At 42.5% G+C, this 21,388-nt stretch overlaps 1 protein-coding gene and 1 long non-coding RNA gene across 4 annotated transcripts; both read left to right on the top strand.

Moving 5' to 3' along the window:
• Nucleotides 1-7,362: 7,362 nt before the first annotated feature.
• LOC121141248 (transmembrane protein 92-like) lies at nucleotides 7,363-9,614 on the top strand. The gene is made up of 4 exons (XM_040748384.1): nucleotides 7,363-7,461; nucleotides 8,525-8,547; nucleotides 9,177-9,372; nucleotides 9,519-9,614. The coding sequence occupies exons 1-4, from the start codon at nucleotides 7,363-7,365 to the stop codon at nucleotides 9,612-9,614; spliced, it is 414 nt and encodes a 137-aa protein (XP_040604318.1).
• A 2,572-nt stretch (nucleotides 9,615-12,186) lies between these two features.
• LOC110340900 lies at nucleotides 12,187-20,724 on the top strand. 3 transcript variants are annotated; one of them, XR_002382732.1, is made up of 5 exons: nucleotides 12,187-12,316; nucleotides 13,946-14,130; nucleotides 16,520-16,579; nucleotides 19,382-19,559; nucleotides 19,677-20,724. It is a non-coding gene; the product is annotated as an uncharacterized LOC110340900 (long non-coding RNA). The 3 variants fall into 3 exon arrangements; XR_002382734.1 differs by lacking the exon at nucleotides 12,187-12,316 and adding an exon at nucleotides 12,566-12,606 and having other exon boundaries at nucleotides 14,031-14,130; XR_002382733.1 differs by lacking the exon at nucleotides 16,520-16,579.
• The last annotated feature ends 664 nt before the right edge of the window (nucleotides 20,725-21,388 follow it).

Raw genomic sequence — 21,388 nt, 5'->3', positions numbered from 1 at the left:
CAAGAAAAACAAATGAATGGCTCCCCCACTGAGGGTGTCATATTGTGAATCCTCAGTTTTGTGGATTACTATGTATGACTGGCAAGTTGTTTGATATCCTTCTAACTCATTCAGTTCATCTATAAAATGGGGATACTGTTGACACCAACTGATAATGTTGTTTTAAGAATGAGCTATTGCTTGCCTAAGGCTTTCCATAACTCTTGATACACAGTAATCACTTGGTAAGATTTAGCCCAGGACTGTAATCCCAGCTACTCAGGAGGCTGAGGTAGGAAGGTTGCAATGTCAAGGCTACTTAGGCAACTCAGTGAGACCTTGTTTTAAAAGAAAAAGTACAAAATAGGGTTTAGGTCTGTGTTAGAGTGCTTGCTGAAGCCCTAAGTTCAATATACAGTGCTAAACAGTAAAAAGAAAAGACTGTATAAAAGAAAGGAAGACAAGACAGATAGACTGAAAGAAAGAAAAACGAATGAGAGAGAACTATTTTGTATTGGTAGCATAGATGTTGTCTTCTCTCCAACTTTATCTTCATTTTTGAGTGATACACAAAGATTTCTTAGGCAGGCAAAATAAAAAAAGAAGCAGAATCCTTATATTAGCAATGTTATTATTACTAATATATTGAAGGTTTAAAGTGGGGAATCATTTTTCATCAAGAAAAACATAAATGTATTATTCAACGTATTTCAAATATCACATGGATTTTTTTAGTTAAACAGGGAGACATCAAAGAAATGTGTACTTGCAAAGTTTCCTAAAGTTGTGCAACTTTATGTCATGTGCCAAAACCTTGGAGGTCACATATCCTTTCTCATCTGCTGTCAGTGGAATTTTTCTGGAAAGTTTGGGAAGAACAATAATAATGCAGCAAGACCATAGGATCGATTTTGTGATAAGTAGACTCTTTCTCTAGAAGAGGCATATGCCACTGTAGTTTCCACTCTGACTAACCCCTACACCAGTCAGCAGTGGTGGCACTGACATGGTCCTTGAGACGACTTAGGAACTAGCTAAGTAGTCCCAGACACACATATAAAACCTTGCATGTTGACACAAAATGCTGTAGAGAGACAGCTGCTGATGCTCTACGTTCCGAAGAACAGCTGGAAGAAACCACCAGCTCTGGTGCTGATGTCAAGGCCAGCAGCTGCTGATCTGAGCTGGCACAGAAGTAGAAAACAGAATGGATCCTGAAATGTGGTCCTTCGAGGACTCTCTGTGACTATATCTCTGAATGAATCACTTGACAGAGAGGCTGTGCGTGGTGAATGTGCGCGTGAGTGGGCTGAGCAAGTCAGAATGAGTTTGGGATTTGCCGGAAGTGAGGTTTTGAGGAGAGGGACTAATGGTGGCTCTGCTGCATGCCACTGGTAGTGCTAGATGCCTGGAAACGTAGAGTGCACCCGTGAGCCAAATTAAAGAGACCCAGTGGTAAATAAACAGGCCGTGGTGTGCATGTCTAAGGGGAGGGGCTCATAAAAAGCAACCTAGACTTGCTAGTTGATGCCAGGGTCGGTTCTCAGTTTTCTGTCAACTCTAAGATATTTGGAAATGTTATCACCAGCTTCATGTTTCAGATTTTGTAGAGCAGGTACTCCATACTAAAGGGCAGCCATACTGAATGGATGCTACATTTAATCCTTTAGTCATGATGCATAGAAGCTTCTCTTGTGCGTGGGTAAAAGTGGAGGCAATCGTTGGAACTGGAATTTTAGTGTAAGGTTGGTACCTCCCAAGCACTTGTACTCATGATTCATGAGTACACGATGACAGCCTTTTAAAACACTGGAAGAACAGTTGGACATGGCTTTCATGGTACTCCTTCAAGCCCCCTTGCTTTGTAGATGCTTAAGGTCATCATTATAGGAATATCTGTTATGTGAGCAAGGATAAGTATTCAACTCGCATTTTGCACTTCTATTCAGGAAGAGTTTCCCATCGGAGAAAGTAAAACATGCTTTACAAAAACAAAACCAAGGTTTTAGTAACTTCCTAAAACAGAATCAAAAGGAAATTAATGTCCGCAGCATACCACAAAAACAAATTTTATTTTTCCTTGAGCTCTCCTGTGTTAGCTCAAAAGAATCTAAGTAATATCCTGTTATCACTGAGGATTCCAACAATCGTCTGAAGTGAGGCAGGGGTGATTTTGTTTCACCTGTACTTAAGAAGAATAGACAAAATATAAACATCTACACCCTAAGGCTTAATGTATGCGTCTTCAAATACAAAATATGTTCCCAATTCTCATACTTCTACCAAAATTATCATACACGAAAACTTGTTATAAAATGAGACAAGACTCATTTTACAGAGAAATGGATGCTGGGAAGGAGCTCCTCTTTTCTGTGCTCTGCAGAGGTACTTCCTGTGTCTCTGACACCAGCAGCCCACCAAAGGTTGAGCCTCCCATCTCTCTTCTTACATTTTATATTTAATGTAGGCTAATCAAACAGAGCCTTGCTTTCTGTGAATAAATGCCATTTTGGAAAGGCTAAGGTGTACAAGATAATAGAATCTGAATTCCCATGTCAATGACTTTGATATTTCTTACTCCCTTGACAAGTCAGCACATCTCTAGGGACACTTGATGGAGAGTGGAATTAAAACATCAGATCTAGGGCATGCAAAATCTTCAGTTAATCTAAATATAATTTTAAAATGTTACCTCTTTTCAACATGTAATTATTTAAAATATCCATATGGGTGCACACACCTTCTCTTGAGGCTGGATACGTGTGAGCAGCTATAAGTACAGCTCATGCTCATAATGTTGGTGGTTCTCTGTTCTAATATTATAGAGACTTGATTTCAGGAATTTGCACACAACAGTGTTGGAAGAGCCCCTACTCTGTTAATGTTCTTAGAGTGCCTAGGTTTGGTCCTCCATGTTTCTCAGTGTCCTCTAAATATGTTCTATGTTAAAAAAAGTTTTACACATGAAAAAGTTTTGCATCACTGGTGAAATCCGGAGGATTTTGATTTTGATATTAAAACATGATGCTAGCCAGTTCCTAGCCCATCATTCACTTTCATTGGAAAGGTGCAGATCTAAACTGATGTGTGAAAAACAGGTTGTTTATAATTTTTTATGTCTAAATTACCAGCCTCTTTAGACAAGAGTCTTGCGGCTCATTCTCTCAAATTCGAAGTGGCAATAAGACTGGTGGATGTAGAATTCCATGACCTCTCCAGGGTTCATGCCAGGCATAAAAGAGTTGTGCCAAACATTTGGTGATTGATAGCCCAGGAGCTGGAAAACTCTAAGGTTTGTGCAAACAAATGAACATGAGTGAGAAAAAGGTCTTTCCATATTCACTGTCCTGAAAGCAGAATTTAGGATAACCAGGCTATGCTGGGTCACATTCCTTCAGAACCTCATTTCTCTCTCATAGGGAAATTCCATGAGTCCATCTATGGTCACAGTCTTCCTTTGTGACAGTGTTGCCCTTTAATGTGGAAATTCTCAGGGTAACAACTATTCAAAAATATAACACTGCCACAACCTCATCCCACATCTGTCTTCCCAACATAAAAAAAAGTCTCTAGCACTCGGCAAACTAGTAAAGGGATTGGAGGGCTGAAGTCTCCAAAGACCATGTTCTCTCAGACACTATTTGGTACCTTAATTAAGTGAAGTCTCTGAAGTCCCTAGAAATGCAAATGACTGTGATTGTGTGGATGAATTTTTTCTGATGGAGAAACAGATGTTTACAGTGGCAAATGCATTGTTCATTTGGATGAGCTTTAGTTAGCTTCTCATACTCACCGAGTCTCATCTGTATTCCCTAGTGTCACTTGACCTAACACTCACTAGGTCTCATTTGTATCCCTTGGTGTCATTTGACTTTAGAAAACTGGACTGAAGCATCTGAGACCACCCAAGTCAACAATTAGAGGTAGAAATAGAAGGCAAGACACACTTCCGAGAGGTACCTTATGACCTACATAGCCTGCTGTTGACTTAAAGAGCAAACCTCTGCACATAGAGAATGAGACTATCTTCCAGACATATTCAGGGAGTAAACAACGCATTCCTCTTCACTAAAGTACGTCACACTGCCAATTTTTGGATGCAAGAGTTTACCAAAGAAAATCTGGAAGCACTAAAGAGTACTCTCTCAATGAGTACCATGTTACTATAACATTCAGCTTTCTGGAAGACGGATGAGGAATATTTTTAATTATCTAAATCACCTATAACTCACCATTCATGAAAATAAATGCTGTTTGTCCCCCCCTGGAAGTCTGCATTTCAAATTTTATAAGCAGAAAAACGCTGTTTTTTACTTGTCTTTGAGAAGAGATGTGATTGACTGCTGCAATTTTATTTTGAGCTCCCATCTTGAAGTCTCCTTTTCCCTTCAGAAAATGGCAGGCATAACCGGGAAAGCACCTGTCTACAACACAACAAGCTACATTAGGACTCTGCATTTTCCACACGTGCCTAGTGGCAATCCAGGTAAAGTACTTCGTGAGAACTTGGCCCACTGAATCATCTAAGTATGGCTCATAGGGGCTCACAGAGAGTGAAGCTACAATCACAGAGCCTATATAGGACTGATATTTAAAAACGAAAGTAAGTTAAGTTTTAATATCTGAGACATTCATTAGCTGGAAAATAATCCAATTATTCACAAATATTTCCTGTTTGATTTACTTGTATCTTAGGTTTTATTTTATTAGTTAGAAAACATTGTTTCATTAAAACTTAACTGCGTAGATTTTATCTCCCTTTTCTTCCTTCTAGCCACTATCATGGTCCCCCGGTCTCAATTTTAAAGCCTACTTATTATTATTACTGTTACATATGTGTATTGCATGAGTGTATACAAATATATGAATACAAACTGCTGAATCTGTTTTTGTTGCTTGTGTATGTTTTCCAAAACTATATGATTACAAAAGATATGAAGATAAAAGAATACATATCATGTGAAATTTGTATTTTCTATTTACCTAAACTATCCAAATTAAAAATGAGAAAGAGAAATTTTGTTTCTCAATTTTCAGAGTTGTGATTACATTCCCTTTAATTTATTGAAACAACCATGTGAAGCAATAGTAGAATACTATATTGAAGAGGAAATTAATGAAGGAACATTAAATACTTGTCCTATCATTTCTCAAATGCAATCATAATTTTCTTAAAAGTTCATTATTATACTTACGTCTGCTTCATTTTTTTTCACACAAGGAAATAGATGCACTCAGCAATTAGAGTGAATATGGAAGCTTCACTAGTCTTAGAATGAAATACTGAACGTTATAGTCCAGATAACCACAGATATTTATCCTAATTCCTATCAGGAATCCCACGTGACCTCCTCCTGCTGCTTGATGGCGCCTTTTTGACCACAGTGGACAAGTCCTTAACCTCAGTTTCCTAAATATGCCTTTAGTCTCAGTTTTTCTTTAACCAGAAAGGAAATGAACCAGTAACTCCCCAAAAAGTTGCAAAGGGGAAGGGATATTAATTGTCTCAATAATGGGGATGCTATGCTAGACTTTTTTCCCAACCCAAGCAGCCTTTTCCTACCTTCTTGGACAAAGTACAAAGAAATGCACTGTTTACAGGACCCCAACAGCCCCACCTCTATTCCGCTTGTTCCTTGGCTGTCTTTCTGAAATCTCTGCCTACCTCCCTTTGCATGCCTGTCATCTCTGGGCAGGTACAGCACCCCTCCTTCTGTGTAAGATAAAGGGGTACAGGTAACAAGGAATAATTCAGCAGTCTTGAGCTGTTCTCTCAAATCTTTAATTCCAGCCCTGGGAGGCAGAGGCAAGTGGATCTCTGAGTTCAAGGTTAGCCTGATCTACAGAGAGAATTCCAGGACAGCCAGGGCTACACAGAGAAACTCTATCTCCACAAACACAATCAACAGCAACAACCAAAAATATCTACCTATCAGCTGCTGGTGACCCACATCCAGAACTCAGAGGCAGAGGTAGGCAGATCTCGGTGAGTTTGAGGACAGCCTGGTCTATGTAGTGAGTTCCAGGACAGCAAAGTCTATATAAAGAAATCCTATCAGTCTGGCAGTGGTGGCACACGCCTTTAATCCCAGCACTTGGTTAGCCTGATCTAACAACAGCAGCAACAACAACAAAAATCTACCTACCAGCTGGTGGTGACCCACACCTTTAATCCCAGTACTCAGAGGCAGAGGCAGGCAGATATCTGTGAGTTAGAGACCAGGCTGTTCTACAAGAGCTAGTTCCAGGACATCCTCCAAAGCCACAGAGAAACCCTGTCTCAAAACAAAAACAAAACAAAATAAAAAAACAAAAGAAAACAACAATAACAAAAAGAAATCCTGTCTAAAAAAACAAACAAACAAACAAAAAACCCAAAAATTCAAAATTCAGGTTTGGTGGTAAGCACCTTTCCCATTGGATCATCTGACTGGCCCTGCTGTTTTTTGTTTTTGTTTAAGATCTAGTTATTTCATCAGGCAATGATGGTACATGCCTTTAATCCTAGCACACAAGAGTCAGAGGCAGGCAGATCTCTGTGAGTTCTAGGTCAACCTGGAGTTCTAGGACAGTCTCCAAACCTACAGAGAAACCCTGTCTCAAAAAACCAAAAAAAAAAACTTTTTTTAGTTATTTCATTTTATATATGTATTTATTAGATATATGTATTGTACAAAGTGCATACCTGGTGTCCTCAGAGTTCAGAAGTGGGTGTTCTCTCCTGCTGGAGAGCCATCATGTATGTAGATGCTGGAAACCCAACTCAGATCCAATGACAATTGCTCTTAACCCCTGAGTCATCTTCCCAGATTGTCTCTCTTCCCCTTGCCTCTCCCCCTCTTTGTTCTTCTCTTTTTCTTTCATTTTTTTTTGTTGTTGTTTTTGTTTTTTTGAGAGAGGGTTTCTCTGTAGCCCTGGCTGCCCTGGAACTCACTCTCTAAACCAGGTTGGGCTTGAACTCACAGAGATCTGCCTGCATCTGCCTTCTGAGTGTTGGGATTAAAGGCGTGTGCCACCACCCACCTGGCTCTTTTATACTGGCTTTGAACTCACTGAGATTTTCAGTGTTCTGGGATTAAAGGTTGGTGTAACCACACCCTACTCTACTTAAAAGCGGATCAGACGAAGGATTCCCATAGTGCATCTGGTTTACTACATAAATAAGCCCATCCCGAGTCCCAGTGTCTCAGACTCGAGCAAGTTCAGCTCCTCTCCACTTCTACCCTACCTGAGCTCCCAGCTCGAAGCCTTAGTCTGCCCCAACTCAGGTGTGCTAACCTCGTCCCCATTCTGAGGCTGGGCCACACAGGTGGAGGGAAGTTGTAAAGGTCGTGCCCTGTCACTCCTTCCTTGCACACGTAAACTCAGTAGCCCCCTAACAGAATGCCGGGTGCCAGAATGACTTTTGCCAGGTTCCTGGACTGCGTGCTCGCCTTGCTCCTCTGCCTGCTATCCAGTCTCCAACGAGTAATCGCCAACCAGGTAAGCAAGCCTTCTGAATCTTTTGGAGGACCATACGGGTAGAGATTTACCTTCTAGCCAGTCCCTGCATTACCTTGTCAGGAATTCCTTGTAACCACTGGCAATTTTCAAATTCCTTTCTGTTCTGCTTGGGCAAAGTGGATTTAGACAACTCACCTCAGAGGGAGGCTCTGGAACCCTGGGCCCCTAGTCTTGCCCGGGTTGTGTTGTTAGTGGTATCTGGCTCCACCCAGGGCCCTGAATGGGAACTTTGACCTCCGTTATTGTTGTATTTCTTACTTAGTTTCTCAATGGTAAGGCTGAGGAATCTGAGGTCTTGCTGGTGTGGGCTTGGCTTCTGTCCTTCCCTGTTCCTCCATGACTGGTGAACTTGGGAGTACATCGGCTCTCTCTGGGGCTTCTCTTCATGTGTTCTAGGGAGGAGGAGGCTCTCTGGACTTCTTTGATTCGTTGCAGCCTGTCCTCCGACTAGACCTGGCTGCCTGGCCCCAGCTGGGTGGCTTCTGACTTGGGTGGTTCAGGGAGGCAACGTTTTGAGTGTTGCCCCCAAGCTCTTGTCCCTCATATCCAAACTCTTTTAAATGTCTTGGGTTGGCAGGTTTTCCTGCAAACTGAGAGGTGGTCAGAACAAGCCTTTCAAATTTACAATCTTGGTTAAGAATCCGTTGTGGGGAGGAGGTAAAGTCCCAAGCCTGCTCCTCAGGACAGTTCACTGGCTGTTAAGGTTCACTGGAATTGAAGTTCTCTGCCCAAGGCCATACATGAGCCCAGATTCAAGGCACTCTTTCCATTCTTAGACCCCAGCATCCTCTGATGACCCATCTGTGCAACCCCTCTCTGGCATCCAGTCTGCCCTCAAACTATCTATATAGCCTTGAATGATTCTCCTGCTTTCTTGGGTTCTGGGACTGTGGACATGTACCACTATTCTGGTTTACCCACACCAGTATTGCCATTGCTGGAAATTGAACCCAACACCTAGTGTGTGCTGGGCAGTTATTCTAAGAACAGAGACCCAACTCCCAGTTTTGAAGCTCTGACCTCTGTCTGTTTTCTCCCACAGGTTATAATCAAATGCAACACCCTGTAAGTATGGGACTTAGGAGGGAATGGAGGGAGGGTGGTGTGGTCACATATGCCCTGGATAAGGGGGCAGATACCTCCTCCTCACTCTTCCTACTTTTTCTGAAACCATACCCCTCTCCTACCACCCAACATTGGGAACTGCATCATTGCAGTTCTGTAGCTGCTGTTAATCCCTTACCTTTCTGACCTGGGGGCCCCATGCCTACCCTGTAAGATTTAGTAGCATGGTCATTCTGCGAGAGGAACCCTGAACTCCTGGGTCTCAAGTTCACTCCTCAGTTCCTCCCAAAGCACCCAGGATGGATGTGTACCCCACACCCACCAAGGTTGTCTAGAAACCTGAGGGTATAGGTGTCTGGGGAGGCAAAGACCCTTTGTTCTGATACTTACGGTGGCATCGGTGTCTCCCCATCCCTGTCTGACCTGAATAGAAACTGCCCCATGGGATTCACATGCTGTGAGAGTGGATGCTGCCCGGAGAAGAAAAACATAGGGAATTTTTCAGATGACGATTTAAGGTAAGCCTGGGGTCATCCCTTCTGGATACCATTCACAGAAGGCTGAAATAGGCTGGGGGTGGGTGTTGGAGAGTGTTATAGGCACTCAGGGAGATATCATTCCCTTCCTAGGATCTTGTTCATTGTCTTCATGGTCATGATACCGCTGTTGTTCATCTGGAGCTTGGTGAAGCACTTCTGTTTCAAGTGCAGAGAGCCAGAGGAGAACCTCAGAAGGAATCTTCAGATACCTCCAGAAGCACCTACCATTGCTCCCATAGATATGATGTGGGTCAACATCTTGGATCCCCCACCACCCTATGTTGAGGTAAGTCTTTCTATCCCAGTTCCTAATTTGTTTCATAGCTGGCTATCCAACTTGTTGAAGTAACAGTTTGGAGAGGGCTGCCAACCAAGTTCATCTTTCCTTACCCAGGCCTGAAGCAAACTGACTATGCTTTACTCCCCCGGCAGGTCATCTTGAATCCTGAAGAACCACCTCCTCCCTACAGCCTCAGGCCTGAGGACCCTGCTGGTCAAATGAGATGCACTTACAGCACAGCCTTTTGAGCTACCTCACCACAAAATTTTTGGATCAAGCCCAAGACTTCATAACTCTGGAATGACTCTCATCTTTGATTTAATTTATTGTTTTTCTCCCCCTGTCCCCTCCCCAACTGCTGAGCTCGATTCATGGTCTCTGTCCCAACTCCGAAGCTAATGACTGTGGAGGGTGCCTACAATGGGAAGCAGAGATCATTCTAGTGGAATGCAGACCTTGACTGGACAGCTGGCTCTGCCGTCCTACAGAAGCACTTCTGTGTCTAGGGGAGATAGGAGACTGAACTGCCTGGACTCCAAGCCACCTTTCCGACAGGACCCCACTGTACCTCCACAGCCAAGCTAAAGTTTCACTGACTAATCTCTGACCAGTTTGGAGGCTAAGCTCCTGCCAACTCCTTCCAATAGTGACTGAAGGTTTTGACCACCTGCCTGGGAGGATTGTGCATCCTAGCTGTCATTTACTCTTGGGAGTAAAAGTGTGTTCAGAGCAGCTTTGGTTTGTAAATAAACTTCACCATTACATTTTAAGATGTGTGTGTGTGTGTGTGTGTGTGTTTCTCTACATAGAAGAGCCAAATGCTGTGGTACAGTCCTATTGTCTCAACTATTACAGAATCTGAGGCAGGAGGATTATTTTAAAGTCAGCCTGGGTGACTTAGTTGAGATCTTATCTCAAAATTTAAAGAGGGGAAGAAGGGCTGAGGAATGTGATATCAAACTTTCCTAGACCCTGAGTTAGGTCCCCAATTCCTGCCCCAACAATTCTAAAAGGATATGAGCTGCTGGGAGCAGTGTGCTGGTGGTTAGGTATAGGGGTTGTTTTTCTTCTAGACAGTTTCTCTGTGTATCCCCTACTGTCCTAGAACTCTTGTACACCAGGCTAGCCTCAACCTCAGATCTGCCTGCCTCTGCCTCCACCCCCCAAGTGCTGGGATTAAAGGTGTGCCCCATGACTGCTGGTTTAGGATTTTATTTTTAATCTATATTAGTGTTGCGTATCTGCATGTGTACCTGTACCCTTGTGTATGCAGTACCTTAGGAGGCCAGAGGGGGCATCATCCACTGGAACTCAGGTTCCAGTAGTTAGAGCCACAGTGTGGGTGCTGGGAACTGATCCTGCCTGGGTCCTATGGAAGAGATGCCAGTGCTCCAAATGCTGAACCATCTCTCTAGCCCAAACTTCTGTGTTCTTTAGCATTGCACGAGTTTTTTCTCCCAGGGAATAAGCCTTGCTTTTGTATATTTGAAATATGTGTGTTGGAAATTTATAGGCAGATGTAGAAATATCTGAAGGGCTGGGATATAGCTCAATGGTAGTGTTTTTTGTCTAACTGTACAAGGCCCTGGGTTCAACCATTAGCACTGGAATAAAAAATACTAGGTGAAACTTGATCAGTTACAACTGGTAATTTTCAGCTTTGTTATAAAGACAGGAGCAAATAAGACTGACATGTGGCACACATGACATATACATGACTCTGAGGAATAAACACGCAATTGACATGAAAAGGCCTGGATATCTGTGAACATAGGAAAGGCATTTGAAGCTCATGTGCTCAGCCTCTGGAACTCGTGATGGGCTCTGGGAATACACTGGGTGAGAAGCAGCCAGCTGCAGCCTAGCTACCTGGGGACTGGATGAGCAACTTGCCCAGGAGTGAGAATTCATTCATTCGTCATGGCGATTGGCAACTCAAATTCATGAAGGAATGATGAAAGATAGTAAGTGAACAAAGGAGGAAGTGGGTGTGTAAGAGAATGAGATCTGCCTCCAAGTGTTTGAACAGAAACACGCACCTTGGTTAGAACCTAGAAGCTCTTTGGACCACCATAAAGGAGTTCCTGAGGATACTGAGGGACTGGGGGGACACACAGTGAGGATCTAAGGGAGCATGCTCCTGTGGCAGGGAGAAAGCTGCAGGTGCTGCACAATTGATGGAGTGATGACAGCAACATCTACTGTCATTACCTCACCCTAGAGCTGAGATTCAAGGCTCTAGTTTCTGCATCTAACATCATCACCTCTCAGTTTTCTCATTTAAACAAGAAAGAGATGAGCCCCTTTCTATGTGTCTCTGGTAAGATATGCCTGCCTCCCTGCCTTCCTTCCTTCCTACTCCTCTTCTTGTTTTTTTTGAGACAGGGTTTCTGTGTATAACCCTGTCCTGGAACTGGCTCTGTATATAGACCAGGTTGGTCTTGAACTCAGAGATCTGTCTGCCTTTGCCTTGGAGTGCTGGTATTAAAGGTTTGTGCCACCATACCAAGCTAGGATATACCTTCTGGCACCACTTTGAGAAGGGCTGGTTGGGAGGAAGTGAGAGTTTGCTTGAACCCTGCAGCATTTCTTGGCCCTGTCTCTAGTTAAGTCAACTTGACACAAACTGGAGTCAGAGAGGCAAGATCCCTGTGAGAAAATGCCTCCATAACATCTGGCTGTAGGCAAGCCTGTAGGGCATTTTCATAATTAGTCATTGATGTGGGAGGGCCCAGGTCATTGTGGGTGAGGCTACCCCTGAGCTCAGGAGGCAGAGGCAGGCTGATCTCTGATTTTGAGACCAGACTAGTCCACAGAGCAAGTACCAGGACAGGCAGCAAAGCTACAGAGAAACCCTGTCTGGAAACATGCCCCCCTAAAACAAAAAAGGAAGAAAGCCATCTAAGCCTGGTATGGTAGCATTTGCCTTTAAAACCTGCACCTGGGAGAGGTAGGTTGATCTTTATGAGTACATGACCAACCTTGAATAAACTGAGCTCCTGGACTGTCTGGGAAGAGGGAGAGGGGAGAGAGGAGAGAGGAGAGAGGAGAGAGAGACAGAGAGACAGAGAGACAGAGAGACAGAGACAGACAGAGAGAGAGAGAGAGAGAGAGAGAGAGAGAGAGAGAGAGAGAGAGAGAGAGATTGAGCTCAATGCCTCTGCATCAGCTCTTTCCTCCAAGCTCCTGTCCTGTTTGAATTCCTGTTCTGACTTCCTTCAACGGTGAAGATGTGGAAAAGTAAGCCAAATAAATCCTTTCCTTCTTGCTGAGGTGGTTGTGGTGCACGCCTTTAGTCTCAGTACTCGAGGAAGCAGAGGCAGGATGATCTCTGAGTTCGAAGCCAGCCTGGTCTAGAGAGCGAGTTCCAGGACAGCCAGGGCTACACAGAGAAACCCTATCTAGAAACCTCAGTCCCCTGCCAGCTGCTCTTCTATGTCCTCTCCCCCTCTTCAATTCTCACTCTTTGTTCCCACTTTTCCAGGACATTGCCAACTGGGGCACTGGTGACCTCAATTCTGCTGAAGCCCAAAGTCCATTTCCTGATCTCGCCTCTTAGCACTGGATCCACATGCCAGTGTCCCTGCTCCAACAATTTCCCCATGAGTGACTCTACTCTGCCTTCCTTCTCCCAACAATGCTGACGGCATCTAGTAAGATGCAGTCACCTTTTCTGCTCCTCTGTCACCTCTGAGTGACAGTGGACCTGAGGCTCTATCTTCGGATCTCCTGTCCTAATCTGCGCTCACTGCCACAGTGCTGGTCAGACTTCCTGTGACTTTCTTATAGAACTAATATGCCTTCCCGGTGAGAAATCACTCCAAGCACTTAGAGATTGATACAGGAAAGCTGTAATAATAGTGAGTGACTAGTTCTGGCTAATGGAACAAAAGGGAACCAGCCCTGAACAGAAATTGTTGACTAATAACCTCAGATCATGAGGAATTGTGTCAGGCTGTATCAGGCAATCACTCCTAGCCTAATCATGTGTGCCCCACATGTGGAAACAATACACAGAGTTACTGAAAACAACCGACCCTGCTCCAGTCAAACCATAAAAAAAGCTGTAACTTTCTAGTATATTCCATGTATGTTATACATGTCCATGTCCCCAGACCCTCGGAGTGCTCCCAGCCTTCATCCCAAGGAAGTATTGGAGTTCCTCACTGTTCCCATAAAGCAACTTCATTTGGTTGAGATTGAAGTCTGTCTGCTTCTCTGCCTTGTTTTTCTTACAGAAATCCCCATCAGTTTCTCTCGGAGACTCTAACCTTCAGTTATGTTAGAAGCACAGATTCTTTCTCTCTACCATTTCTTTTTGTTTTTTTTTTTTTTGAGCTTTGGAGGCTGTCCTGGAACTCCCTCTTGTAGACCAGGCTGGCCTCAAACTCACAGAAATCCACCTGCCTCTGCCTCCCAAGTGCTGGGACTAAAGGTTTCAGCTGCTGCCACCACCTGGCCCTCTCTCTACCATTTCTGCCAGCTACTATACAACATATCCTGTGCCCTCCCGTAGCAAGTTTAGTAGATCTTTTGTAACATCCATTTGTTACTCCTACATCAGTTTCTCCTACATCAGCTTCACAGTTTTGTCTGGTGAATTGGGGATCTTTATCTCTGGCTAAGACTACCCTGCTGAACTCCAGAAGAACTTCTCCATACAGCACTTCCCCATTGGAGCCTCTGGAGGACCCCATGGCCAAAAGTGCATTCTGGCTTCCTGTTGCTCTTCCCCAATCCGCTCTTCCTGATGTCTTCTCACAGGTAGGTACTAAATAAAGTCCAGCTGTTCAGTTTAAAAACAAACAAAGTCAGACATTTTCTGGCTTCTCTTTTCCTCATTCTCTCATTCCTCAGTTATACCCAAAAGCAGACGCACATCTACCTCTCGCTATTTCAGGGTCACAGTCCATATCAGGTCACTCCAGCCTTTGCAAACAACAGTCGACAGGCTATGTACACTACTCTCAACAGGCTATGTGCTAAGGACTCTTCCCTAGGTTTCTGCCTCTGCTGCTGTCTCCATCCTGCACCCTGCAATTCAGATAGGACTTCTGGCTTCTTCACACCCACAATGAGCTCCCTTCTATGCTCCAGCCCTGTGTGTAAGCTTGTATGGGCTGTGAGCCAGTTTACCTTTTAAAATTTCACCAATTCAAAAAGAGGGGAGGAAGAGCAACTTTCCCAGGCCACCCAAAACCCTTAAAACCACCCTACCACCCTCCATAAAGAATGGATTTCAGTTTCCAAATCCCCTCTTCACTAATGGAAAGTCTGACTCTGCGTGTTGTGTATGTTGGGGGCTCTTGCATGTTCAATAAAACATCTGCTTACAGTGACTGTGATTTACTTCCTCCTATTAATTCTTTCAGCAGCAGAGACAGCAAACCTAAGACAAGACCCCCAGACAACAGCACTAGGATATAATACAATCCTAGCGGCAGTGAATGTGTGTGTGTGTGTGTGTGTGTGTGTGTCTGTGTATCTATGTATTAGAAGTATTAGAATTTTTCTTTTAGTTTTGAGATTATATGATAACATCATTTATTCATTTATTCCCTCTTTTTGAAGTTCAAGGTCCCCTTTTTCATTCATTATTGCTGTATACATACATGTATATAATATATATTCCTGAATGTGTTTTTTGGAAGTTAATGTTTTTATGCTCAACATTTTTTAAAATGCATTTCCAATATGACTTATTTATCCTGTAACAACTAGTGCATTTCAACTGGGCTTTGATTTCTACAATTGCTGATATATATATATTGGTTTTTACGAGACAGGGTTTCTCTGTATTGTTTTGGAGGCTATCGGTCCAGCCTAGCCTCGAACTCACAGAGATCTGCCTGCCTCTGCCTCCCGAGTGCTGGGATTAAAGGTGTGTGCCACCACCGCCCGGCTGCTGTTGTATATTTTGTGAGTGCACACAGGGTAAGGTCTAGCAGTATATCTCTTGACAGTGTTCACATTTATTTTACTTACTTTTTTGTTGATTCTTTGTGGGATTCACATCATGCATCCCAATCGTATCCATCTCCCTCTCCCTTCATATCTGCCCTCTGCCTTGCAACCTCCCCCATGGAACCAAACAAAATTCAAAAGAAAAATAACAGCAAAAAGCAAAACAACCAAACTAACACACACACACACACACACACACACACACACACACACACAGAGTCTCAGCATGGAAGCTATAGTGTGACGACAGAGGGAATCACACAGTGTACTCTTTAGTTCATACATCTTGTATGTTTTCATTGCAATGAGTCATTGTTCTGGTTTGAGGTCTCCAGCTGCTGCTATGCTCTCAGCACTGGGAATTTTGTTGAATATCCTATTGCTGCCTTGTGTGCTGGAGATCCTGCCCAGGCCCAGACATCATCATGGTCCTGGGTGTCAACAAGGCCACCCACCTCGGCCAGTTCCACACTGCTCTGGACTCTTCAGATCTGCCTCTCTCTCCAGCACATGAACCTTTCTGCCTCTCTCTCTCTTCCATTTCTCTACTCTATACCTGATCGCCACAATGGTGAGCCACACACACCAGGCTGCTTGTAATTGATCTCTGACTGCCCTGAGGGAGAGTCCTGGGGTAGAGTTGTAGTTATCCTCCATGTACCCAGGCCTCATGGTGCTGACCGACCTCTAAGTAATTATTTTTTCATTAATTGTTGCTATATACATATAAGTTTGTTTATACACATGTAGTCCTGAGTGTAACCTGCATCAGTCTGTATAATGTTACTTGTCTGTATATATTTTTGGTATTGGCTAACCAATTGGTGTGCTCTGCCCTGGGGAAGACTATTTCTTCATTCCTTAGTTGCCTATAGTTCTTTGTGCAGGGTTGATAAAAAGACAAGTTGTCTACCTCTTCATCAAAATCATCTTCAATCAAAAAATTCTGTGACTATTTTGTCTTTTGTCTGAGAATAACAAATAATTTGGGGCAAATACTTGAATACAACAATATGTTAAAAAAAAAGTCAGGTCCAGACACTGTGGGGCTAGTGAAACTGGCTTCACAAAAAACTTAGCACATGGGAGGTTTGAATAGCTTATTCCAAAGCTATGGTGATACAAAGATTTATGAGAGCATTTGTAATCCTAGGTAACTAATAGAATCTCTTCTTTGCATTTTTTTCAGGAGCAATTTGTAAACACCAATAAGGAAAATTCTCCTTACTTCAACAATATTTTTCCTAAGGTATCTGCTTCTGGATCTGCCAGCAAGATATCACCCATATAATGGGGAATTATAGATTGAAGAAAATGTTTACAAATTATTGCTAATGGCTGTTGTACAAAATGTTGACACAAGTTGTGGCTGTTTACCATTCCTTGTGGCATGACCCTCCACTGATATTTTCTACCATTTTGAGAGTTACTATAAATGGGCACTGTGAAGGCAAAATTTTCTATATCCTGTTCTTGTAAAGGTATACAAAAAAGCAATCTTTAAATCATTCACTATAATAGACCATTCTTTAGGTAGTAAAGAAGACAAGTGAATTCCAGGCAGTAAAGAGCCCATTGGCTGGATCATCTTATTAATAGCTCTCATATTTTTTTTTACCATTGTCTATTTTCTATACTTATTTTTAATGACAAACATTGAAGAATTCCAAGGACTGGTTGATTCTTCAATTTGTTGAGTATTTAGCTGCTACTGTGTGTAATTTTGCTGATGTCAGAGACCATTGTTTCACCCATACAGTTTGGTCAATTAACCATATTAAAGGTAAGGATGTTGGTGCCTTTGAAAGATCAACAGTCATTGTGCTCTGCTTATATACAACCTGTAAGGTCTATGACTGTTGTTGATAATACCTTTTAATATTTTTCTCCAAAGTATTCTTTATTTATAGTTTGTTTCTGAGATTGGAGGAATGTTAATCTGTGTTTTCCACTGCTTCAACAAATCTCATCCCCATAAATACATTGCTATGTCAGCCACATATGGCTTTAACTTTATCTGTCTTTCTGGCCCTATACATTCAACCCGTCTTGTACTTTGTTTTACCTGAAACAAAGTTCTAATACCTAGAAGTTGAATATTTACTTCTTGAAGAGGTGTTGTGAGATACCCACCCCTCCCACACCCGTAGCACTGACCACACCCATTTGGGGTGGTCACAGTTGTGGACTGGATGGAGGGCAGGACTAGATCTGGGATCCCTTACCCCAGTGCTCTCTGTTGCTTCTGGTTGGGTCACAGAGAGCAGCCTGGGTAGATTCTTGGAGGTGACCTTCAGCAGTCACCTTCCTTTTGTGTAAGTACATTCTCCCGGAAAAAACTTCACTTAACCTGTACTGAGTCTAGTGAATCTTGATTCCCATGCAATAAAAAGGTCAATCTGGATGCCAGCATTTTGGTGAAATTATTGCTACGTCTGTGCCTGTGTCCAAAAGACCTATAATTTCGATGCCATTTATTTGTATTTTTAGTTTCTGTCTCTGATAATTTGTAGCAGATTGCCAGAAGACTTGCTTTCTTGTCTCTCCTGAAATTGTTGTATCTGCTGAAGCTGATCTGTCCTTGATCATATCTAGAGTAGTGCAGTTTTAGCAACAGGTATTAATTCTTTTAATTGCTCTATGGATGAATTTATCCAATGCTGCCAGGGAATGATTAAACCAAATTTGATATTGGGGTCCATAAGAGGCCTACTAAGGCATTTTCTGATGGGAAAGGGTTACCTTTCCTGCCCCTTGTTGATCTGCATTCATTAGTACAATGTTGGTCTTTGCCACACCTTCACCAAGAAACTGCTCTTAGGAAATATCAATATCTCTCGCCCTATTTCATTTTTCTTTGGTCCTAGCTTCCTCTTTTCCACCATGTTCACCATTATAACTGAGGAACAGCTTCCAATATTGATGTTGCCAAACTTTTCCAGTACTGATGGATAATTCTATTTTGAATTGCCAATAAATATCTACTTCGCATAGGGTGAATGCATATCATATGAAATGACTGGTTCTGGTGTGGATTCTGTATATGTGTTTCTCTTATTGGTTGATGAATAAAACACTGCTTGGACAGTAGCCAGGCAGGAAGTATAGGCGGGGCTAACAGACCAGGAGAATTCTGGGGAGAAGACACAGAGGAAGGCCATGAGAGAGATGCCATGTGGTTGCTGAAGGAGTAACAGATCTGAACATTTCCTGGTAAGATAAGACCATGTGGAAATACTTAGATTATTAGAAATGGGCTAATAATTAATAGAATGCTAGCCAATAAGATGCCTGAACCATCAGCCAAACAGTTTCTAATTAATATAAGCCTCTGTGTGTTTATTTGTGACTGAAGGGTGGTGGAACCAGGCAGAACAGAAACTCTGTCTACACAGTTCCTTAAATCTCCTCAAACCTAATATATCTATAGGATCCCATTTGAGTTTTATGTAACCTCAGGGGTGCCTATCATTGGCTGGTTGTTCTTATATAGTAACTGGATAAACTAAGATTGGTTTTTCTAATAACCTTGTGCTCCCCCTCACCAGTTTCATCATTAAGTGGTGTGGCAGGTTCTTTTTATAAATTCCTCTGTCTGTGTCTGAGTATTTTTCTTATTTTCATTAGTAAGTCTTTATAAGGCTTGTATCGTATCAATAGAAAGTCTTTTTAAAGCCTGTATTTTATCAATCAAATTTTCACATTGGCAGAGTTATCAAACCACTTTTTAAAGGAGAAAATAGAACTATGAAATTGATAATAATTATATTTGGCATTATGTCAATCCCAGATAAGTTATCTGTTGATTTTTCCCCCATTTTTAAGCCACCCATTAAGCCACTATACAAAGTCTAACTCCCATTCCTAATATGGGAATTTTTTTTTCTTTTTAGTTTTTAAAAATATCTCCTAACTCTCTCTTCAAAAATTTCCCATGTATTTCACCAAATCTGCTGACTTTGCCCTTTTTCTACAGCAGCAACATCAGCGGTGAGCTCAGTGTCCTCTCTGAAGTTCCTGAACCCTAGTCTTCCCTCTGTGGTCCCCGCAGGCAGTGCTGTTGGCTGGAGCAGAGCCCTGGAAGAAGAGCATCAACCGAGGTGGTGCCTCAGTGACTTCTCCGCGTGACTGTGGCCCGAGTTAGAAAGCCAAGCGTTTTTACTTCAGCTTAGCAGCTGTACCGGAATCTACTGATATCTTAATTACCATCTGTGCCCTGCAACCCCTAGGTCAGCATCCCCACTGTTCATCTCAGGGCCTGGTGGGATTCCTGGTCCTGCTTGCTCAGCCTCTGCCATCAAGTGTAGGTTTTAACTAAGTCTCTATTGTTCTATTTACCAATAAAGACCCGTGAGTCACATGCTGGGATGAAGACCTGCCAGACCAGAGAAGCTGAGAAGCAACCAGCTGACCTTCCTTTCGGCCAGAGACCCAGCAAGGGAAGCACCTTTCCACTTGTCCCAGACCAAAAGGACTTTGAATCTCTAAGTCTCTCCCTACTCCTTCCTGTGTGTCTCCTTATCCATATTCCCGGCTCCTGTGTCCTCTCTATATTAATTCCTGTCGACTAGCTGCTGGATCCACCCCTGCACCAAAGTCAATCTTATTAACAGTCTCAACGATTCACATTGTGATCAAATATCCCACAAAAGCAACAGTGGCACAAAGTTTATGGGAGTAACCAACTAATATCTGTCTGACTTAACAGCCACTCTATGACACAGAACCTATACTGAACACTGAGTGTATGACCAAGAACCTGAGACTAGATAGTTCAGAGACCTAGGGTAAAACTACATATTACTGTTAAAAAAAACAATCAAATGACTCCCAATGACATTCTGCTATGTTCATAGATCAATGTCTTGCTCAGCCACAATTAGAGAAGCTTCTTCTGCAACAGGTGAGAACAAATGCAGAGAACCACAACCAGACAATATACAGAGAGTGAGAGACCTCAGAACACCCAGCTCTGAGAGGGATGTCCATTAAATCCCTCCTCTCAGTACTCATGTAACCCTGTTGAAGAGGAGGCAGGAAGAGTGTAAGAGTCAGAGAAGATGGAGGACACCAAGGAAGCAAGGCCTTCTAAACACTAGGATATACGCACATATGAACTCCCAGAGTCTGTGGTAGCATGCACCGGGCTTGCACAGTTCTGCACCAGATAGGGTCCTAGAGCACATCCCTACATTCCCTATCCATAACCCAGAAGCCATGTCTATTGATAGATACTTGCCAAGGACAAATTAGTTTCTCCAAGGGAGTGCCATTGAGGAAACAGACCACTCTTAAATGCAGGCACCAGATGGCCAACACAAAACAAACTCAGGGGCGTCTTTGGAGGTTCTTTGTCTCCTAAAGTTTTTTAAGAGTATCTTTTTAAAAAACTTTACAAGTCCTTTGTGTATATATTATGGCTTCCAGTTTTTTTTTTAATGGGATTTCTGTGTATGTGCCTCTGTGTCTATATGTGTTGCTTGTGGTTTTTCTTTGGCTCTTTTTCCTTCTCTTTGTTTTTGTCCTATTTCATTTCACATGTTTTTTACTTTATTTTATTTCGTTATTATCCTTAGATTCTTGCTTGTTCTCCAAGGAGAAACAGGGTGTGAATTTGAATGGAGAAGAACTGTGAGGAATAGGGAGAGGGGGAAATCATAACTAGAATAAACTGTATGAAAAAAATCTATTTTCAATAAAAAGAATATTTAAGATGCTAAAGTTAATATTAGTAAGTTGCCTCAGTTAAAAGCCTAACTAGTCATTACAATGCACAGTAAGGACATAATGAAGGATTATTTTTATTGTGGACTGTGGTCCAAAAAATTATTCTGTAGGATAACATTTACTTTGTCCAGCCTAAGTCATCATACATTTTACTAGACTATGTTCTGTAGCAACACTACTCTGGAGTTTCTGAAAGCCACACCTCTTTGTGCAGAGTTACTGGCATCTTGTAAATGTCTGTACTTTGTTTCTGAGAAAGTAACTATGTTGCCATATGGTTTATATAACACAATTTGTCTGATTTCAAATGCAAGCTTAATTGTTTTTAGTA

Source organism: Mesocricetus auratus, unplaced genomic scaffold (genome assembly GCF_017639785.1).
Source record: "Mesocricetus auratus isolate SY011 unplaced genomic scaffold, BCM_Maur_2.0 Super-Scaffold_2245, whole genome shotgun sequence".
NCBI lineage: Eukaryota > Metazoa > Chordata > Mammalia > Rodentia > Cricetidae > Mesocricetus > Mesocricetus auratus.
Note: the sequence above shows the minus strand (reverse complement) of the source record. Positions and strands in the feature narration are given on the sequence as shown.